The sequence below is a fragment of the Cervus canadensis genome, chromosome 7, assembly GCF_019320065.1.
Source record: "Cervus canadensis isolate Bull #8, Minnesota chromosome 7, ASM1932006v1, whole genome shotgun sequence".
Taxonomy (NCBI): domain Eukaryota; kingdom Metazoa; phylum Chordata; class Mammalia; order Artiodactyla; family Cervidae; genus Cervus; species Cervus canadensis.
The window spans coordinates 71,093,846-71,115,317 of NC_057392.1; the positions used below are offsets into that span (position 1 = coordinate 71,093,846).

Consider the following 21,472-nt stretch of genomic DNA (forward strand, 5'->3'; position numbering starts at 1 on the left):
ACAGTTCATGGTATTGCAAAGAGTCAGACACAACTAAAGTGACTTAGCTTGCACGCATACATGGCGGTATCTCACAAAGCATGCTACCCGCTCTCTAAGACAGAATGATCCCCTTGTCAGCCACAAAACCCACTCTTCCCCTGTCATTCCCCATCCCAATTTACATCACCACCGCAGCCCAGATGCCAAGAAAAAACCTGCAAGTCATCCCTCACTCCACACGTTGGATCCATCAACAGGTTTTACTAACTGTGTCCCCAAAGGCTTCTCGCTGCCTCTGACCCCACCACTCCCACCCGATTAGTCTCCACCCTGGAGCCACTAGCAGCCCGATGGGTGGCCTTGCTTGCCCTCATACACCCTGCAGAATAGCATCTACGGAGCAGCCAAGTGAATCTGATCCTGTTACTTTCCTGCTAATAACTGTTCCACACATGGCATCTACAGCCTCCTGCTTTACCCTATCTCCCTGTCTCTGCCCTCCTCTTGTACCCCCTTGCTTTCATTCACTCTGCTTTGGGAAGACAGCTTGGGGTTCAGTCCCCCACAAAGGCCACCCTTGTTGCCATGACAGGCCTCTAAACTTGCTTTCCCTTCTGCCTGAAAGAGTCTTCCCCTACCTCTTCGTGTTCAACATTTAGGGCTTAGCTCAACCATCACCTTCTAGGAGAGGTCTTCCCTGATCTAAAAGAAAGTCCTCATCCTCTCCCCAGCTCCCTGCCACTGTCCCTCTTAAAACTCTTACACTTTTTTGTCTTCTGTAGAGCCTAGTAATATCTGAAATGATGTTGTTTGTAGAATTTATCTAATTATTTGTCTCTCTTCCCCACAAGAAGAGAATATGTTTAGTTACTGCTGTATCCACTAGAGCCTATTACAGTGCTTGCCACATAGTAGGGATTCAGTGATTGTTTAATGGATTTATCTCAAGAGGAAGCTGCCAGAAATATTAAAAAGACTAGATCTGTTTGAACAAGTAGGAACATTCCCCTCCTGGCTGGGCTGCTGTGCAGAACCAAGGAGTCTGTAGCTTGCGTTCTAGGAGGTTAAGTGATTGAGGATGTGTCCATCTATGTAGAGCAGGCTTCCTCACCGCTACTGATTATTCATTTTTATTTGTTGGCTTAGTTCTTGCCTAGTTCTTTCTTAAAAGTGAAAATAAACCAGTCTGGGACTCAGGGCTTCCGGTACTCAAAAAAGCTTTTAGAAATTAGAGTGTGAGGGAGGAGCTCTGTGGACCGTCCTGGAGAGAAGTGATGAATTCAGGAATGGGGCAGCTCTCTGGCGGTGGAGACAGCCTATGCCTGCAGTAATCACACTGAAGGGGAGGCTGGACCTGAGTTAGTTCCCTGGACCCTGTTTCTTTGCCGAGGTGAGCAGTGGAATTGATGGAGGCTCAGAGAGCCCGTGCTTGGCTCTCCTCCTCCACGGGGACCCCAGGGTAGCGACGACCCCACCCGGAGTGGCCCCTGACCCGTCTCTCTTCCTGCCCGCAGCTCCATTCTCAACCTGCCCGGGGAGTCGACGCTGCGGCGGGACTTCCTGAGGCTCCAGCTGGCCAACAAGGAGCGGTCCGAGGCCCTGCGGCGGCAGCAGCTGGAGCAGCAGCAGCGGGAGAACGAGGAGCACAAGCGGCAGCTGCTGGCCGAGCGCCAGAAGCGCATCGAGGAGCAGAAGGAGCAGCGGCGGCGGCTGGAGGAGGTGAGGACGGGCCCCGGTGCCCGGGCTCCCTTCCTGGGTGTCCGCCATGGCCCTCCGTCTCCCTCCGGAGGCCGTGGCCCGCCTGGAGCACTCACACCTGAGCCGTGAAGGAGGAGGTGGCCAAGGGCACTTTACCAGCGGGGGTGGTGTGGCCTTGGTGTGGTCACGTCAGAAACACAGGTGAAGGGTTCAGCCCCTTCCAGTCTTGCTCAGGTATCACCTTCTTAGTGAGACCTCCTTGACTTCCCCACTTAAAGTCTCAGCCCCTCCCTCTATCATGTCCTGTCGCCCTTCCCTGTTGCATTTTTTTCTTATGTATCTCTTAATCACCTTCACACCTGTGTACTTTATGTGTCATATGTCTGTCTCTCCCCACTAGAAAGTAAGCTCTTTGTGGACAGGATGTTTTATGCCTTTTGTGCATCTCTTTTTTTTTTCTTTCCCCTTTTATCATTGTGTATCTCAATATTATGTATCTAGATGTGTATATGCTTAGTCACTGAAATTGTATCTGATTCTTCAGGACCTCATGGACTGTAGCCCACCAGGCTCCTCTGTCCATGGGATTCTCCAGGCCAGAATACTGGAGTGGGTTGCTATTCCCTGCTTCAGTGGATCTTCCCAACCCAAGGATCAAACCCAGGTCTCCCGCATTGCAGGCGGATTCCTTACCATCTGAGCCACCAGGGAAGCCCCAATTATCTAGATATTAGCGTCTAAAACAGTGCCCATTACATACTGCTGCTACTGCTAAGTCACTTCAGTCGTGTCCGACTCTTCACAACCCCATGGACTACAGCCTACCAGGCTCCTCCGTCCATGGGATTTTCCAGGCAAGAGTACTGGAGTGGGGTGCCATTGCCTTCTCTGCCATTACGTACTAGATGCCTCCTAAATATTTGTGGAATGAAGGAGCTAATATATGAGTGAATGAATCAGTGATCAAGAGCTGGAATATAGGCGTTAATTAGAACACAGTGAACTGAGATGAGGCAGAGAAGTGAAATGTCAAGTGTGGAAAAGCAGGGCCTGCCTACTGCTACTCTTTAGTTACTGTTCTGAATGCTGGAGAAGGCATTTCACACGTCCTTCCACACACACCTTGACATAGGTCTTCAATGCAAGGCAAGCCTTGCCCACCCTATGACTCTCTCTTTCTAGAGAAGCATTCCTGTCCTGTAGCTAGTGGGCATGACTTGCCTTCAGCAGCAGGTGTGAACTTGTACCACCAGCCAAGCTTTTCTGCATGGCTTATCCTGGGCCCGACTCTCACGTGTGGTCTTACAGATGTTTATTAAAGCCTCCTTCCGAGAACTTTGGTCCAGGGCCTCCTTCCTATGCCAGGTAAATCAAAGTCTCTAAACAATTAGGAAGCTGAGCGACTATAGCTGTTGGGGAAGTTGGATGGCAGATGAAAGGCTCACTGAGTGTGCAGTAATGGGGGAGTAATTTTACGGTTCTCCCCAACACCATCTTGCTCCTCATTAACAGTTTACTACAATTCACTTGCTCCGTCAAGTGGCCACTGCAGTCAGAGGGTGGTGAATTGCAGACTCCGGGAGCAGATTGCTTTTTAAATGGTACATCCAGGTCCAGCCTTCCTGGCTTAAATCAGTGAGGGCCTCCGTTCCGGTTTGCAATAAATGCCATCAACCTCACTATGTCCCTGGAGTGTTAATATGCAGACCAGCAACACCCAACAGTTACAGTGATTGAATGACTTCTGTGTGCCAAACACTGGGTGAAATGCTTTGCTTAACCCAGGATCTCATCGCCTGCTGTCATCTGTTTATATGTATCTTGATCTCTTGTGCAAGGAGCACATATCTCCGTTTAATGAAGGAAAAACTAAGGTTCAAGAAGGAGAAGTCATTGGTCCCATGTCGCAGAGCCAGGAAGTACAAAGTCAGGATTCACACCCAGGTCTCCCTGCTTCCCATAGCCACGCAGGCCCTGAGGCAGCAGGCGTAGATATGTAATCAGAGCTGTGAACTGTGATCTGCACATCTGAACTGTGTAAGCATTTGCACGCAGCCGCAGACAAATGAAGCTCTTTGCAATCTCAATAAGTCTAGGATGTTGTCGGCATGACGCACACTCAGCCCATGAGAGGTTTGAAGGTCACCTACCGTTCTCTGTTCTCAGAACTACACTGTCCTAGACAGAGGTGCTATCATGCTCAGGGGCGGATGCCTTCAAAGGAGACAGCTTGGGCAGGGCGAAGGGAGGTGTGGCTGTTAATTAACCAGCTCTCAGAAGTGAAGTCCGAAGTGGAGAAGTGGAGGCACCTGCATCACCTCCGGCACACGCTGAAATTCTCAGACAGGTCCTCGCAGTCATCCCTCCGTATCACCTCCTTCCGCCCACCCAGGCAGGCTGCAGCCTCTTGTAGGGGCGTCCAGGCCAGCAGTGCACTGTTTCCTTCAGTCTCTTGAGTCTCCCGAGGGCCAAGGGTCTCTGCTGTTTGGATCCAAGACTTGCTCCTCCTAACTTCTAATCGAAACTTTCTCCTAAGCCAGGCAATGCTCCCCAATCCTGCCTTTCCTGCTTCTTTCCTGGCTTGTGTTTATTCCTTCCAAGAGCATGTCCCAAGACCTTCACCTCATTGGAGTATCAAGCTCTGAAAATCTTGACTATTTGCCTTTACCCTGTCTGGCTGATGAGTTCCTTACCTTGTAATTTGCCACATTTAGTCTCAGGATAAAGGCATTTGGGTTTCCCAGGTGGTGCTACCGTTATAAAACCCGCTTGCCAATGCAGGAGATGCGAGAGACATGGGTTCGATCTCTGGGTTGGGAAGATCCCCTGGAGAAAATGCCAACCCACTCCAGTATTCTTGCCTGGAAAATTCAAAAGATAGAGGAGCCTGACAGTCTAAGTCCATAGGGCTGCAAAGAATCAGACACAACTGAGCACAAAGGCATTTACCATTTAACTTAGAAAGTCCCCATTGTCATCCCATAAAACATTTAACATAGTCAAGAAGGCAGACGTGTACATGTGTATGTACACACGCACACATATAGATTTTCTTCTTTTTTAAAAAATTTTTACACAAGAACTCTCGGCCTTTGAACCTAGATCCTCAGTTGGCACAAAGTCTTTTCAGAGAATGCATCATATTATTTTATTTTAGATTTTCTTCCTTTCATACTTTTTATGATTTATTTAACATTGTATTTTTTTTTTCTTTTCATCAAGGTGCTAGAATGACAATTCCTAACAATTATAAAGCACTTAACCACAGGACAGAGACTCTGTTCAGTACTTGAGTGAGTTGTTTCATTTAATCTTCACAGTAATTCCCCTGTCTAAAGATAAAGCAGCTGAGTCTCAGAGAGGTTAACAACTTGCTGATGGTCACACAGCTTGAGACAAAACCAGGTTTCAATCCCAGTGGATTGGAGTCCAGAGCCCAGCCACTGTCACTGTGTCTGTCCTTCCTCTCCCTTGGCAAGCCAGGGCCAGTGTGCTTTTCCATAGTCTTCTCCTGGCCCCAGCTTCTGTGGTCTTGTACGCTGAGAATTTAAGGATCTCTGAGCAGGGTCACAGAAGCTGTGCCCAGTAGGTGCTCATCTTCAAACTGGATTCTGTCTCTCAGTCTCCCAGTCAGAGCTCCTGCCAAGGCCTCCTCGTGTCTGTTCTTTTGCTGCATGTTCTGGAGCCTCTAATGGATGCAAGGCAAAGTTTAGACTCAGTGGGGCAGAGCATCCAGGGGGGCCACACCCTCTATGTCCCTGCAGACACGGAAGGCATGCACGGCGATACTTTGCTCTGGGCAGCCACGTGTGCGCGCCCCAGCTTCTTACCAGAATCAGAAATGCTTATGACCACAAGGCATCAAGAGATTATACTGCCTTTATCTTTTGATCCTTTATCTTACCCCTATTGCTCAATAGAGAAAAAAGGAAATGCCTAATACTCAGATGGCTGTACGTTCTGAACCCCTAAGTAATGACTGTCCCTACCGCCAGGACTTCTCTCCTGCTGGTTCCCATCCATGCCTGCCGCCGTGCCCTGGTTGACCACTTCTGGTTCTGATTCTGAGTAGGAACTCCTACCACATGGTCACAGAGAAGCAGCCAAAGTTGGTAGTTAGGCTTGTGAATTTCACTTCATTGTGAGTCAGGTAACCTTGTGCTGGCATCCTGCAATATACATTCCCTTTTCCAAATAAAGACCCTTCAGACACCTCACTTGGGCTTCCCAGGTGACACAGTGGTAAAGAACCTGCCTGCCTCTGCAGGAAACACAGTTTCGATCCCTGGGTCAGGAAAATCTCCTGGAGTAGGAAATGGCCACCCACTCCAGTATTTTTGCCTGGGAAATTGCGTGGACAGAGGAGCCTGGTTGGCTACAGTCCAGGGGTTCTCAAATCTAACACAACAGAACCACTGAGCAAGCACACAGACAACCCTTTGGTGACATGAGGCTGTGTAGGTTGTACCCTTCGACTTTTACAGTGATTTCAAATGTCACCTCTGACCAGAGGTTTCTAAGGAATCCCTGCCTGTCCTTTGCTATTTATAGGTAAGCATGTGGTTCTGGCTAGGTTCTAAATCAGGATCTGTGTATTCTTAGAAGGACTTTGACTGTACACTGAATTGTGGTCATTTATCAGCTTCATGAAAAGGACGTGGCTTCAGGCCAGTTAAATGGTAGGCACACAGCTCCTCTTTGACCAATAATAAAGTGCAATTTATAACTAACTTCCAGGAATCTGATTAAACCTAGCTAAGCTGAATGAGCCCATCAATAAAGAGAAAAAGCACATGGAGGGCTTCCTCTATCTTTACTCAGTTCAATAAAAATTTCTGACTCTTGGCTCAGACAATGAAAAACTTTCCATAGAGTCAGAGTCCGGGAATCAGGACCTTGAGGTATTGGGGTGCCTACTTTGGTCATCTTTTCAGACTAACTTTGGAAAGATGATTTGCGATGCTTGATTCTTCTCAAGAGTTTTTAAATAATATTCATAATTACTATATGTATTTTTCAACTTGCTGAGAGCCCTCTATACCCTCATTCTGGGGAGAGTATCTTTAAGTCACAGAAATGAATGACCCTGACCCCAGGAGCACCAACCTGCTCCGTGATAATAAGTTTTATTTTATTTATTTATTTTTTATTGTTAACTTTAAGATAAAATCAATTTATTTTCATAATTTGGTAGTAAGTTTTAATCTTTAAGCCACCCAGATCTCATTTGGTGCCTCAAGGCCATAGTGACATCAACCAGTTATAAAACAAGCTGGAAGATATTATATCACTTTGGTTCCATCACCAGAAAAAAAAATTTTAATACAACAAATATCTCATTGTCCAGTCATAGTTGGGCACTGACATACGAAATGAGAGCCTAGAGTCTAAAATTCCCTATAAGCCTCTAACACTTTATTATGAGTACCTGGGGCTTTTAGGGCTTACCTGGTGGCTCAGACAGTAAAGAAACCACTTGCAATGCGGGAGACCTGGGTTCAGTTCCTGGGTTGGGAAGATCCCCTGGAGGAGGGCATGGCAACCCACTCCAGTATTCTTGCCTGGAGAATCCCTATGGACAGAGGAGCCTGGCGGGCTACAGTCCATGGGGTCGCAGAGAGTCAGACATGACTGAGTGACTAAGCACACAAGATGGGGCTTTTAGGGACTCTAGGCTCAAATGTTTCTTTGTTTAAGCATGCAGTTGAATTAAAACCTTTTTAATTCAAGTGACTGCCTGTAGGAATAGGCAGTCACTTGACAAATTTAGTGAATGCTTAGCTCCACTGTACAGACAACCATGCTGGTCATTGGGAATGGCCTGCCCTTGTATAGATGCAATCTGTGAGGGAGACTGGCATTAGGCAAATAATCATCCAACTAACCATTCATGACCATTGCCAGATTACTATGGTAGAAAAGAATAGTGTGATAAGGGAGCAGGCCGCGGGGGTGGGAGCCTAGACTGGCTTGGAGGCCTGTTGGGCAGTATCCAGCCAAAGGCAGTGAGGGGCATGCAGGGATGCTAGGGAGGGAAGCCAAGGCATCGTGTTGCTGGGCTTCATAAGCCTGGTTAAGGAATGTCATATTTTGCTCTAAGAATAGTGGGAAGTCGTTGACGTATTTCAACCAAGGGGATGTAATCGGATCTGCATTTTAAAGGTGAAACTTCAGCTGCTACAAGGAAAGTGATTGGAAAGAAGCAGCAGTGGACAGGAGAGACTGGTTAGCCCAGGCCAGAGAGGGTGGTGCTTTAAGGTGGATGGTGGTTGGGTGGAGATGGAGGAAGGAGATGGAGAGGTGGAGGAGGGTGGAAGGTGGAAGGTGGAGATGGAGATGGGCGTATTTGAGAGAGATGGAGCGTATAGATCATGCAGGACGTGGTGGTTGATCAGATGTCTTCCATGAAGGAGGGCAGTGGTCACAGAAGGTTCCCCAGTGTCAGGCTAGAGCATTCAAATGGAGGACCAGGTTTGGGTGCAAAGGATGAGATCGGTTTGGAATGTAGTAAGTTACACCAATTAACTTAAAGTTACACCAGTTAACTTACCAGTTACACCAGTCGATCTCACACTCGATGGACTCGTCAGATCCAGGTTACACGTGGCTAACAGGCAACGTCTCATGCTTCCATTCAGAGAACCTGTCATAATCACCTGCTCGTCCATTGTGCTCAGATTTGCTCACATCATCTCTCAGTATTCGCGTTCACTCAGGTGACTAGGCCAGCCTCACAGAAGCTGTGGCAACTGGAGCCCCAGTCCAGGAAAGCCACTGGTGGGAAAAGTTACTCTCTGGGACCTAAGTAGTTTCTCCTAGGTGCTTTCAGACCAAAAAGAGGGAAGAGGAACCAGGGGGAAGTTACATGTCTCTTTAAGAGTCAGTGAGCAACAATCCTGCCCAGGGGAACTTCTTTGAGGAGAGCATTTCGGCTGACATTGGCTTCCGTATTAGATGTAAGTTCTTGAACTTTCCTGTGCCTTTCCGTTTCCTTGCCTGTAAAACTAGAAATAACAATAGCATTTGCCTCTCAGGCCTATTGTAAAGACTAAATGAGTCTAGAATAGCAGCAACACTTAGCACTTATTCAATAAATGTTAGCTGTTAGTATTACTGGTGTGCGTGCCTTTGGCTGAAGACTGAGATATAATTTCCAAAAGTGTACTCTTTTATGTGCAGCAGTAAAACCTTCTGGAGTTTATTAAAATAAATGTACCAACAGGTAAACTTTTATTCATACATTGGAAGGAATATTTGTTATAATACTAGGAATGATTTGGTTATGTTAAGAGGAAAAAAAAATTATCCAGTTTTTAACTGACTGGCTAGCAGATTAGTGTAGGGGCAAAGTACGCTGGCTTTGAAGCTGTGGAGACCAAGATTTCATTCTAGCTGTGTGACCTTGGGCAAATTACTTGCCCTCTCTGACCCTCAGCTTCTTTAATATACACAACTGATATACTATTAACTTGGCAGGATTGTTGAGAGGTAGCTGGAATCATAGGTACAGAAGGGTTGGCACGATGCCTGACAGAAGAACAGATTGACATTGTTGGGTGAATATTTTATTGTCATTTTGCAACTGGTGATTTCGAGTTGTTATTTTTTTTTGTTTGGTTTTAAGGGTTTTCTGAATAGCATTTTCCATTGCCTGTCATCCTTCATTCTCTAACGTACCTTCCCCATTTACTTTTCCATCCCTTTTCGAGGGCTTCTCTGAGAGCACCCCTCTTGTTGTTGCCTGGCCAGGGTCTGCCTCTACTGTTAACGTAGCTGGCCATCCTGGATGTCCAGTGCCAGCACACAGCCCATTCTCTTCCTTCTGGATGCTCCTCATCTTGCAGGCTCAGCTGTCACCTTGGAAGGTCTCCTTCCTAGCCAAGTGTCAGAGAACCTTCTCCTGGGGAAACTCTGCTTTCTGATGGATTCTCATCAGTCTTTCTTTCTGTCACTTCCAACACTGTGTAATTATGATCCCATCGTTGCCACCAGTGACTGCACCAGGTCTTACCTCCTACTGGTACCTAAACAAAACACCTGAAGAGGTAGAGATGTGGTGATGCTTGAATAGTAAGCTTCTGGGCCCCAGGGACACAGCACTTTGGGAGGGACCCTGTTGCTAGAAAGAAAGAAACAGGACTGTCAAGGAAATAGTAAGAAATTACCCCGGGGTACTTCACTGGCGGTCCAGTAGTTGAGACTTCGCCTTCCAATGCAGGGGGTACAGGTTCAATACCTGGTCAGGGAGGTAAGATCCCACATGCCTCAGGACCAAAAAGTCAAAACATAAAACAGAAGCAATATCATAACAAATTCAATAAAGACTTTAAAAATGGCCCACATCAAAAAAAAAAAGAGAGAAAGAAAAGCGAGAGAGAGGGTTTGCCTGGGTTTGAATCCTGGCTCTACCACTTAATGCTTTTGTGATATTGGGCAAGACATGACTTCTTTATGCCTCAGTTTGCACCTTTATGTAGTTGTTTAGTCACTCAGTCATGTCCAACTCTTTGCGACCCCATGGACTGTAGCCTACCAGACTCCTCTGTCCATGGAGTTCTCCAGGCAAGAATACTGAAGTGGGTTGCTATTTCCTCCTCCAGAGGATCTTCCCCACTCAAGGATCGAACCCAGATCTCTTGTATCTCCTGCATTGCAGGCATATTCTGTACCACTGAGCTCCCGGGGAAGCCTTGCACATTTGTAAAATGGGACAGTAACAGTTTTGAGGGTTAAATGAGGTACTGCGTACAAAGCACTTAGAATAGTCCCTAGCACCAGGTAAGTACCTGAATGAATAATCAAAAAAAGAGTTGCCCATATAAGGGGATGGTTTTCTTTCCCATCAGCTATCTGCCTACTATGGCTGCTCTGAGTCATCTCTCTTCCGGGTAAGGGCTCACAGCCCACTGTGGCCGGAGCAGGCAGGAGACAGGGATTGCTGCATTCCCACCTACAGGTCACAATCCCAGGCCCTCCACCAGAAAAAAGCACCGTGAGCAAGAATAAGTCTCCCATTTCGGGACCTGCAGTGTTAACTCGCTGGCACTGTTTAATTCACTTAATCATGAGCTGTAGGCACCCTGATGAGGGCTGCAAGTCACAGCCGCGGATGGGGGGCAGAGCAGCCCTTCTTCCTGGACGCTGTGAGCATCGGCATGAAGATTGAACGCTTTCTAGCTGGGCTTTTGCCCTGTTATTTCACAAACTGAACAGAAATTCTGAAACAGCTGGGAGTCAGGCTGGCAAAGTGGATGCTTACTGCCTGGGGCGGGGCCTGCCCACGGCCTCTGACGGGCTTCTGCATCACACAGGCATGTCATTCAGGCACGTGCTTCGGGACATGTAGGAATGAGTGCAGGAAACCCTACTTTCCGATGGAGCCCAGAATGGTTCCCGATTCTGACTTGCTTGCTATGTTTGCAGCTGTCTGGGTTTGTCTGCTTTGTCACCTAGGTCCTGTGATGGGAGGGGTTGCCTGACCAGGGGAGGAAGTCGGGCTGCCATTTCTGGTCTGCAGCTTAAAATGCTACTAATATTTGAAATCCTTTTGCTCAGACTTCTGCCTACATTTTCAAGGAATGGGAAGGATACGTAATACGTAATAGTTACAGCATTTCATGTGTGGTCAGTTGCTTAAGTCATGTCCAGCTCTTTGCAACTCTATAGACTATAGCCTGTCAAGCTCCTCTGTCCATGGGATTCTCCAAGCAAGAATACTGGAGTGGGTTGCCATACCCTTCTCCAGGGGATCTTCCCGAGCCTGGGATCAAACCTGCGTCTCCCGTGTCTTCTGCACGGCAGGCGGATTCTTTACTGCTGAGCCACCAGGGGAGACCATAGCATTTCATACCGGGGGGTGGGGGGTGGGGGGAGAAACAGTGCAGTTTAAGCAGTGTCCGGCCCTTGGTATAGCTAGGGCAACTTAGAGGGATGGTAGGCATTGCTTTTAAGCCACAGTGAGGAATAGACATTACGGCAGCCTTGCATTGTCCAGGGTCTTCATGGAATCTCTCTTAAATCTAGTTTGCATCTCTTGTGTTTCACAATCATTATTCTTAGTTGTTTCCAATCATACAACTATGACAAAATAATTTCACAGAAAGTATTATATGACGTTTAGATCCAATTGTTTTCATTTCACTCTTGTTTTCTTTAGTCAGTGAGCAGTTTCAAAGACTCAGAGAGGTTGGGGAACATGAAGACCCTCAAAAGTGGTCTAAGCCAGTTCTTCTCTCAAAGCAAGAGTCCCTTTGACAGTATTCATCACAGTCATTTAGCCTGTCTAGTGTATCATCTCTGCTTTTATTTTCAGAGGCTTGAAGTGGCCTCTTCTATTTTTGAACAACTCCTACTGTTAGAAAATGTATTCTGTTATTGATTCAAATCCTTGTGCTATCCCTGCATTAAAACAAGATTATACCAAACAGAACTCAAATGCCTTCCACATCAGCCCCAGAAATGTTGAAGGCAATGGTAGTTGCCATCTTGCCCAAATATCACCAGTTCCTGCGACCTTTCTCCCTATGATATAATTTAGCACATTCACCAGCATCCCAGATGAGCAGCAGTGACCCTCTCTACAGACATTGTATTAATAAACTGGTGTATAATGGGCTTCTTTTCATAGGCTTCAATATGAGAGTCTCATGTTAAGTCTTCAGAATGATGATTGCAGCAGAAATTTGAGAGTTACATCTGCACTTGACTTGTACACTAACCTATCGAGTCGTAGGTACCCAGGATGTCCACTGGGCCATCTTGTTCCCCTATATGAAACCCAGGAAAACCCAAGTAGAGAGTTTCCCCAAAGAAACTGCAGCTCAGAGGTAATAGGAGCTCCTGAAATAATCACACTGACCAGCATCCAAAGAGGCAGTACCAGAATTCTTCGTGAAGCCTTCTCGAAGCTCAATGTGCTTAGAACCTTGATTCTCCATTCTAATTCTACATGCTTAAAGACCAGTTTGGCACATATATGCTCATATGGTGTTTAGCCATGAGGCTGCCTACTGATCAGAAGCTGGCTGGGGAGTGAAAGGAAGAGTTTCATGTAGGCTGTTAATCTTCCAGGAAAGTTGTAAATGAGTAGGTTGGATGGTTTATCTTTAACAGTGTATAGTAGATATAAGATTTCAGACAGTAAAGCGTGTGCCTACAATGCGGGAGACCCGGGTTCAATCCCTGGGTCGGAAAGATCCTCTGGAGAAGGAAATGGCAATCCACTCCAGTACTCTTGCCTGGAAAATCCCACAGACAGAGGAGCCTGGTAGGCTGCAGTCCATGAGTTGCAAAGAGTCGGACACGACTGAGCAACTTCACTCACTCACTCGGTAGATATAAAAAGAAAAGAATCAGGTATATCTAGTTGACTAGTTTTCCCAATGGTTCTCTGATTGCTGTTTCTGTGAGGAAAAGATGGAAAATGGCCACTTGAGAAACCATTCATAGGACCAACATCTTTCACTTTGCATATGTAGGTATCTTCACCATAGATGTCTTTCAGATCCATAGAGGCAGCATCTCAAAGAGCCAGATGCAGAGTATAGACCTAGCTTTGCACTACAAGCTGAGTGAGCTTGGGCAAGACATTGGCCTGTGTGTGCCTCAGTTTCCATATCTGTCAAGTGGGGATAATGATAGTATGTGCCTAAAAGGTTGTGGTGAGAACTAAATGAGTGGCTATGAGTGAAGAGCTTAGGACATTGCCTGGCATCGTAGGAGGCTCTACAAAACCATTTGTTCTTACCGTGAATAATTATTATTCTTTGTTGTGATTCCGATTACTTTTTTTGTATATTGAATTTGGAGTTGGCAGACTACTTCACCATCACTCTCACAACTGTCCTATAAAAAAAGGTTTGGAATCCCAGAGTCAGTTGCAAGGAATCAGGCCTTTTCCCCTGCAGTGGATGGTATGCAGTGGTCTTTCCAAAATGGCAACGTTCACAAATGTTGAAGTGGGCAAGTGGAATGCCCAGAAGCTTGATCCCTCTCCTCACAAATACTGCTCCTGCCCAAGTTTACACAGAACAATCCTATGTAAACGAGGGGGCATGCCCTGCAGTCAACTCAAAAGACCACGCTGGAGCCTTTCATTTTGAGTGTCTTTGAACCGAGAGCCCTGTGTCGAGGGAATGGTTTGAGGTACTTCCCAAGGAGCCAGACTTGATCCTGCACTGGCTGCTCTGCTGTCCTCTGGAGGCCGCCTCTGGTCTTCCACAGTCAGTAGGGTCCCCTCTCACCACTTCCAGGGGGTCACCCAGGATGAAAAGAGTGGAGGTCTCCAAGATCAGGCAGAATTCTGCTTTGCCTCACTTCTCATTCTGAATTAGTCAGCTTTTGCTTTGCAGTGTAGCACATTCTTGCTTAGACTCTTTGAATGAACAGACGTGTATGATCACCTAATCTGCCCCCTCATTGACGATGTGGGTTAAGGTGATGCACTCAAGGCCATACAGCATTCACTCATTCGTTAAACAAATATTTACTGTGACTGGGTGGTCTGCAGGGTTTGCATTAATATCAGTGGCAGAGCAGGACTGGAATCTAGTCTTCCTATTTCTGATCCAGCATTCCTCCTCCCAAGTCCTGTGGCCTCTCATAACTGCTCTCTTCCCCACAATGATCTGTCTCTTTGCAGCTATGGGATATCAATTCTCAAATGTGGATGTTACGTCTGAGTCTGTATAATGGGAAACATGATACGTGTAAAAGATAGAAGGTCCCAAAACATGTACACAAAGGCATCGTGTTTTCCCCAAATCTACCAGAATGTCATAGGAATCAAACTCAGATTCAGTAAGTAGAATAAAAGCAGTGAGATAGCCTACCTGGATTGGATACATCTCCAATGGATAGAGTATTCTTTCAGGTACTAGGGATCAGGAGATAGTAGGGTGCAGAGTGGAAAGGATGTGGAGTGAGACAGCCTTGGGCTTGCTTGGAGGTGCCACCATTTTCCAGTTGTGTGACATGGAACAGTATATTTCTCTAAGCTTCAATTTGATTCCCTGAGTCTTACTCTCTTATTTTTTTCTTCCTTTCTCTAGGATAGAAAATAAATCCCATGCCAGTGCCCATCATGGGTGGCTCTTTTTAGAAAAGCATTCCAAGCCTTGCCTATACTCAGCATAAAAGAATATTCTGGCCCAGGAGGGCATCAAAGGGTGAAGGAGTGGCCTGAGGTTCTGGGAGCCTTTTTTCTCTTGCTGCTTCATCTATAGTATGTAAGACAACAGACATCAATGGTATCAGACCCTTTATGGGATATAGCAGGAGGTAAAAACCAGAGTACATCAGAGACCCTGTCCACAATCTATATTGTGGAGTAGTTGAGACATCTCAAATAACCATAAGAAAAGGCACAGTGTGCTCTTAACTGTAAGTATTGATAAGAATAGAAATCCCTCCCCAAATTAAGATGGTACTATTATTGTTGTTGTTTAGTTGCTCAGTCTTGTCCGACTCTTTGCACCTATGGACTGTAGCCCACCAGGCTCCTCTGTCTATGGGATTTCTCTGGAATACTGGAGTGGATTGCCATTTCCTTCTCCAGAGGATTTTCCCGACTCAGGGATCGAACCTGCATCTCCTGCATTGGTGTGCATGCGTGCTAAGTCATGCGGGCAGATTCTTTACCACTGGGCCACCAAATGGTACTGTACTGTCTTCTTTTGCCCTGAGTTTCATACTTGGTTCAGTTCAACAAAATCTCTGTACTGGCCAGGTGCCAGGCCCCCGGTGAGGGGCTGGGCAGTCCAGTGGGGATCACACACAGGCCTTGCCCTCAGTTGCTGCTTCCAGCAAGAATCCTCAGATCTTTGTAAAGCTGTCTGCTGGAGGCCAGGGACTTGGTCTTTCTTGGACCTGTGTTGGTGTGTCCCCTCAAAGCATCCCTCAGCCAGGAGGAGAGAGCACAAACATTTTCCCTGGAAAGGCGTTAACATTGAGGCATGGCAGCTGGAATTGGCACAGTGCCTTCGGAAGGTTGGAGAAGTGATTTGTTTTTCCAGTCTCACCGCGGGAGCCGAAGCCCTGGCAGAGGCCTCCATGCCTTAGCGGTGATTGAGCCAGATGAGATCATTATTAATTATTAGTCACTTTCGAGTGTCTTTCTTAGAAACTACAGAGCGTTCGGGAAGCTCAGACCCTCCTGAGTTGCAATCAATACTGTGTACACCTTGCATAGGGACCTGAGTGGCATGTCATTATCAAACAGTATCGATTCCTAAAAAGGGGGTTGGAAATGTACACATCCCTCACAGAAAAATCTACTAAATCATCAAAAGCCTTGATTATATTCTTTTCCTCAAGAAAGAGACTGATGGTAGGAGTAAAAAAAGCTTGAAATGTTAGCTAAATTAGGGCTGTTTCCTGCCAGGAGCCAGATCTGTACACATAATTATTTTATTCTCTGTGCTGGCATTGATTCACTTTGGTTAAGTGTTGGAAATATCTCTGTTTTGGGTCTTTAATCTGAATTATTCAGTCAGTTCATATGACGATGTTTTCTACTCCCATCCTCCTGTATTATTTTTCTGTAAAACAAATAATCACTTGTCTGGAACTTGACTCGTTTCTATTCCCCAGCACATGCCTCATCCCTTCCCTAAACTTCTGTATCACACCATCTGCCATGCTCCTGGGCCAGAAATTCACTCACCACTCAGCCTCACACGCCCCACAGTCACCAAATTCTGCCCATTTTATTTTTGCCTAATTCTAATTTCTTCTTCTAAGTTGACGTCCACTACAGTCCTTGCACTGACTGGAAATCCAGACAGTTTTTTTAGTTTTTCTTCCTTTTGCCTGTGTCTCAGCAGCGATAACAAACATGGACTCTCTGGCTGCCTTTGCTTAGCTCGTGGGTGCCCTGGACCCATCGAATGGCCACACACTGCATTCTCAGCTTCTGGTCCTGCCCATTTCGAGGCAGGTAGGAGCCCTTTTGAAAATGCAGATCTGGTCAAGACATTTGATGGCATGTACCTGTAGTCTTCCAGAAGCTCCCCATCACCTACTGTCTAAGATGGACAAGCAACTCTTGTTCTGGAAGTGATAGCCATTGAGTCTCAAATGATCCTTGGAGGTTATTGGAAGAGAGCAGGTCTAGAGGATTGCAGGTGCCAAGAAGGGGCTTCTTTGGGAAGCTTTGAATATCTGTCATTGGTTTATCTGGGGCTGGAACAAAGTTTTTGTAGTAGAGAGCTATTTTCCAGGTATTTTAGAGCCAGCTCATCAATGTGATGCAGTCACAGTCCATCTTATCTTGGATACTCATGTTTCTTCAGCCAAGTGCTATTGAGACTGTTACAAGGGAAGAGCCTCTCTGGTCAGCCCCTCCAAACCCCATATTTGAGGAAGAAGAAATCCTAATGTCAGTACTGGGCTCCTACCCAAAGAGACTTCAGTATTTCTCCAAAGGTGTGTGGTCAGGGAAAATACTTTGTAATATATGTGTGTCCCACACATTGTGGGGTGTTTAGCATCCCTGGCTAAATGCCAGTCATGACCCTGCAGACACTGGAACAACCAGAAAATCTTCTACATGCCCCTGCACGTGCCACATGCTCCAGGGGTTGGGGAATGGTACCATCCCTGGCTGAGAAACCTTGGCTGCTGTCACTACTCCTAAGATGTTCTCTTTTACTGAGAGTATAATGAAGAGCTGGAATAATTATGATCTGTCACTCCTGTTGCCTCTTCATCTTCTGTACTGATGGAGTTCAGACTGGAGTCATGTTGTCAGGCTTTCAAATCAAGCTTTACCATTTACTCAATGTGACCTTGCATATGAGTATGACCTTGAACAACTACTTAATCTCTCCATGCCTCTGTTTTCTCATTTAATGGGGGATAATAGTACTATAGTATCTATCTCAGAAAATTTTTGTGAAAATTAAATAAGATAAAGTATGAAAGGTGCTTGCCACGGTGTCACTTTCAGAGGTATGGTGATTGTATGAGATGATGGTTCCTGAGCTCACAGTCTGACAAGTTGAAATTGACACTTACTTGTGAACACTCCAGAAAAGAAAGACAACATGGTGTATTAGAAGGGGGAATGGCCTAGTCGGGAGTCTGGATTCTGTTGCACCCTCAGCCATCATTACTGTGTAGCCTTGAACATGTCATTTCACTTCTCTGGTTTTTACTGTCTTCATCTGTATATGCCCTGGGGGTTTCGTCACTAAGTCAGTCATGCCCAACTTTTACAGTCCCATGGACTGTAACCCGCCAAGCTCCTCTGTCCATGGAATTTTCCAGGCAAGAATGCTGGAGTGGGTTGCCATTCCCTTCTCCAGGGAAGCTTCCCAACCCAAGAACTGAACGCAGGTCTCCTGCATTACAGGCAGTTTCTTTACCATCAGAGCCATCAGCGAAGCCCCATTTATGCCCTGCTGCTGCTGCGTTGCCTCAGTCGTGTCCGACTCTGTGCGACCCCATAGACGGCAGCCCACCAGGCTCCGCTGTCCCTGGGATTCTCCAGGCAAGAGTACTGGAGTGGGGTGCCATTGCCTTCTCCATTTATGCCCTACAAGGTGTGAAAAACATTGAATAGCATTTGCACTGTGAATGTGCTTTAAAGTCTGTAGAATCTTACAGCTTGATGATATATAATGACTAATTTATTATACATCAGTGGTGGTGGTGTTTAGCTGCTAAGTCATATCTGACTCTTAGTGACCCCATGGACAGCAGCCCACCTGCCTCCTCTGTCCATTGGATTTCCCAGCCAAGAATACCGGAGTGGCTTGCCATTTCCTTCTCCAGGGGGTCTTCCCCACCCAGGGATTGAACCCACGTCTCCTGCATTGACGGGCAGATTCTTTACCACTGAGCCACCAGGGAAGCTATCCATCTGTGTTACCCACCCCTGATTTGAAAACCCCCATCAGCCAACTGGGAGGAAGCTCTGAGCGGGAACTTCTTGGGAGACAGATAAACCTGGGGAGCTCACCTGTGTGATAAATACTGAATTGCTGTCGCCCCATCCCGACCCGTGTGTCCCCAGATAGCACAGGTGAGAGGCCCTCAGGCGTGCAGGCGTCTCGCGGACAGTCAGTCACGTCCACGGTTCTGCGGCTCTCCCTGCTGATTTCCTTCATGGTCGTCTGCTTTTCCCCCACAGCAACAAAGGCGAGAGAAGGAGCTGCGGAAACAGCAAGAGAGGGAGCAGCGCAGGCACTATGAGGAGCAGATGCGCCGGGAAGAGGAGCGGAGGCGCGCAGAGCACGAGCAGGTACCGCGGGGACCTGGGAGCCCTGCCGACGGCCCCGCGTGAACACAGCGCCAGCCGCCTCTGGGTCACCTTCTCTTAGGTCTGCTCGGGTTAAGCCGGTTTTTACTCTTGCTGCAGCAACTATTCTCACCTATTCAAGAAGTCAAACGCACAACCTGGGCAAAGCCTGCTCATTCAACCTGGCTTCTTCCCCAAGCCGAAGTCCCCTGACACCTTGATTTCGTGCTTCTCCCAGGCCAGGGCACCTGCTTTGAGAGTGGCACTGAGGCATGATAAATGAGCCAAGTCCTCCTCTTTCATCGCTTCAGAAGCGCTTTCCTACTCACGCTGCTCTGGTCTCCATGACTCTGAGCCGTCGATGCAGGCCCTTTCTCTCTGTTAGAATCATGTTTGGGCAGCGCAGTGAAACTGCAGGATGGTTCCTTTACAAAGACAGTTCACGACGGCATTCAGCCATTATTTTATCCCCACTGCTTACAACGAGCAGCCTCTGAACTGTACAGCCTTGTTAATTTCAGGTAGCCCGTAAAGAGGGAGCCTATAATGAAAAGTTTTAAAATAAGCTGGGTTCTCAGGACTTCCCAGTGGTTAAGACTCCATGCTGCTGCTGCAGGGGGCACAGGTTCGAGCCCTGGTCTGGGAACTAAGATGCCACATGGCCAAAAAATAAAAAGTATATGGATAATACTTTAACCACAACACCAGCAAAAGCTGGGTTCTCAAAACCAGATCGTCACAGCAAAGCATTGAGCTGTCTCCATCCGCTGCTGTTGTGCCTTTGACTGCACTGACGTGCTTTTGCTGTGGTGCAGGGTATCTTTCCTGTTTAGTGAAGAGGTGTTGGGGTATTTTTTTTCCCTCCTTTCTTCCACACTTCACTTGGCAGTTTCTTCTCACCTTTGAAATTACCGGTTCTTTCTCTCTCCCTCTCCCTCTCGTTGTGTTCCTCTGCATTCTCTGCTGCCTGCCTCTCCAGGAGTACATCAGGCGACAGCTGGAGGAGGAGCAGAGGCAGTTAGAGATCTTACAACAGCAGCTACTGCATGAACAAGCTCTACTTCTGGTAATGGGAACGCCAAGCCCGCTGGTCTGCTCCGTGTCCATCTCGTGTGTGTGTGTGTGTGTGTGTGTGGTCTCTAACGTGCCAGTCAGGAAACGGGGATCCACCCAGCCTCGTGGACCTGGAAAATCTTCTAAAACTTAATGAGTTTCCTGACCCAGGGTGCCGAGTCACAACTTTGAATATACTTGTTGCACGTTCTTTATTAACGCCAGCCATTTGCAAAACTTCATCGTGAATCCAGTCTGAGTCCAAGTCCAGGCTGTTTCTGAGACCCACTGTGTTTATTGCAGAGTAATGTTCGCAGTCATTTGCAACATGCTGGAATACAATCACAGCAGAGTATCCCTCATCCGTAGGAAACCACTCAGCTCTGGAGTCATATTTCATTTGCAGACTATTAGTTTTACCCTCACGATGGGAACATTTTGTGTTCCCTGCTCAGGCAGCTTCCACTTGAAGTGTTTTTTGGGGTTTTTTTGTTTGTTTGTTTTCAGCCTTATTGCACTGCTCTCCAAATGAGCTGCCTGGTGTATCTTTTTTTTTAAACGTAACTTTTTATTCAGTGGCACTGTGTTCTTTTTTTTTTTAAGCCTGTACGTGTTTTTGCTAATGGTTTCTGTTGGCCCAAGTTTTGTCAAAATGAAAGATGATTTAGGCAGTATCTTTAGGTTCTTACTTTGTTTTGTAAATTGTACATGTTTGAATAGTTTAATGACTAAACCAGAAAGTGGATAGTTCCTTACAGGGGTTGTGCACTGACCATCGAAGTGTCCTCGTTGTTGCCATTTTCTTGGTTACAATTCATCGAGGACAAGTCACTTTGTGAAGGGTGCTGTTCTATAGGGGTTGCCATTAAAACAGTAGTGTTTTCATTAAATGCCACATTATGTGCAGATGCTAACCAGAGGCTATGCCTTATCTCCATGGCACATCCCTGTGTCCTCTTGTGGTTTTGTTGTATTAAGGTCCTTTGTTATTTATCATCTCTTTGGCTTCCATTGCATGCTTCCCTGGTACTGACCAATGGTTTCCCTATGGTAATGTAGCCTTTTCTTTATTCTCCTTTCCTGATCTGGACAGGAATATAAGCGCAAGCAGTTGGAAGAACAGAGACAAGCAGAAAGGCTACAGAGACAGCTAAAGCAAGAGAGAGACTACTTGGTTTCTCTTCAGCATCAGCGGCAGGAGCAGAGGCCTGTGGAGAAGAAGCCACTGTATCATTACAAAGAGGGGATGAGTCCTAGTGAGAAACCAGCGTGGGCCAAGGAGGTAAGTAAGCGCAGCCTGTACCTACACTGCCTTGAGCATACGGGCCATAATGAGTTTCTCCTGTAGAAACAGAAAGTTAAACTACAAAGCTGGAAAATAACTTTTGTGAGACACACATGCTTTGTTTTGGGAAGAATTATAACCTTATTTCTACACCTCAATCCATTTGTGGTTCTTTTTTGTAAGTAACAGCAGGAAGCAGAAAATCTTTTTCTGTA

The 21,472-nt window shown here is 46.6% G+C and overlaps 1 protein-coding gene across 8 annotated transcripts in view; it reads left to right on the top strand.

Moving 5' to 3' along the window:
- TNIK (TRAF2 and NCK interacting kinase) overlaps nucleotides 1–21,472 on the top strand; it is a 390,807-nt gene that overhangs the window by 294,363 nt on the left and 74,972 nt on the right. For 5 of the 8 annotated variants that reach the window (XM_043473737.1, XM_043473739.1, XM_043473738.1 and 2 more), the window contains 4 exons: nucleotides 1,497–1,701; nucleotides 18,812–18,922; nucleotides 19,899–19,985; nucleotides 21,066–21,254. In XM_043473737.1, the coding sequence (XP_043329672.1) occupies nucleotides 1,497–1,701; nucleotides 18,812–18,922; nucleotides 19,899–19,985; nucleotides 21,066–21,254 (592 nt within the window). The remainder of the gene's footprint in view (nucleotides 1–1,496; nucleotides 1,702–18,811; nucleotides 18,923–19,898; nucleotides 19,986–21,065; nucleotides 21,255–21,472) is intronic. The other 3 variants (XM_043473740.1, XM_043473743.1, XM_043473744.1) reach the window with 1 other exon arrangement.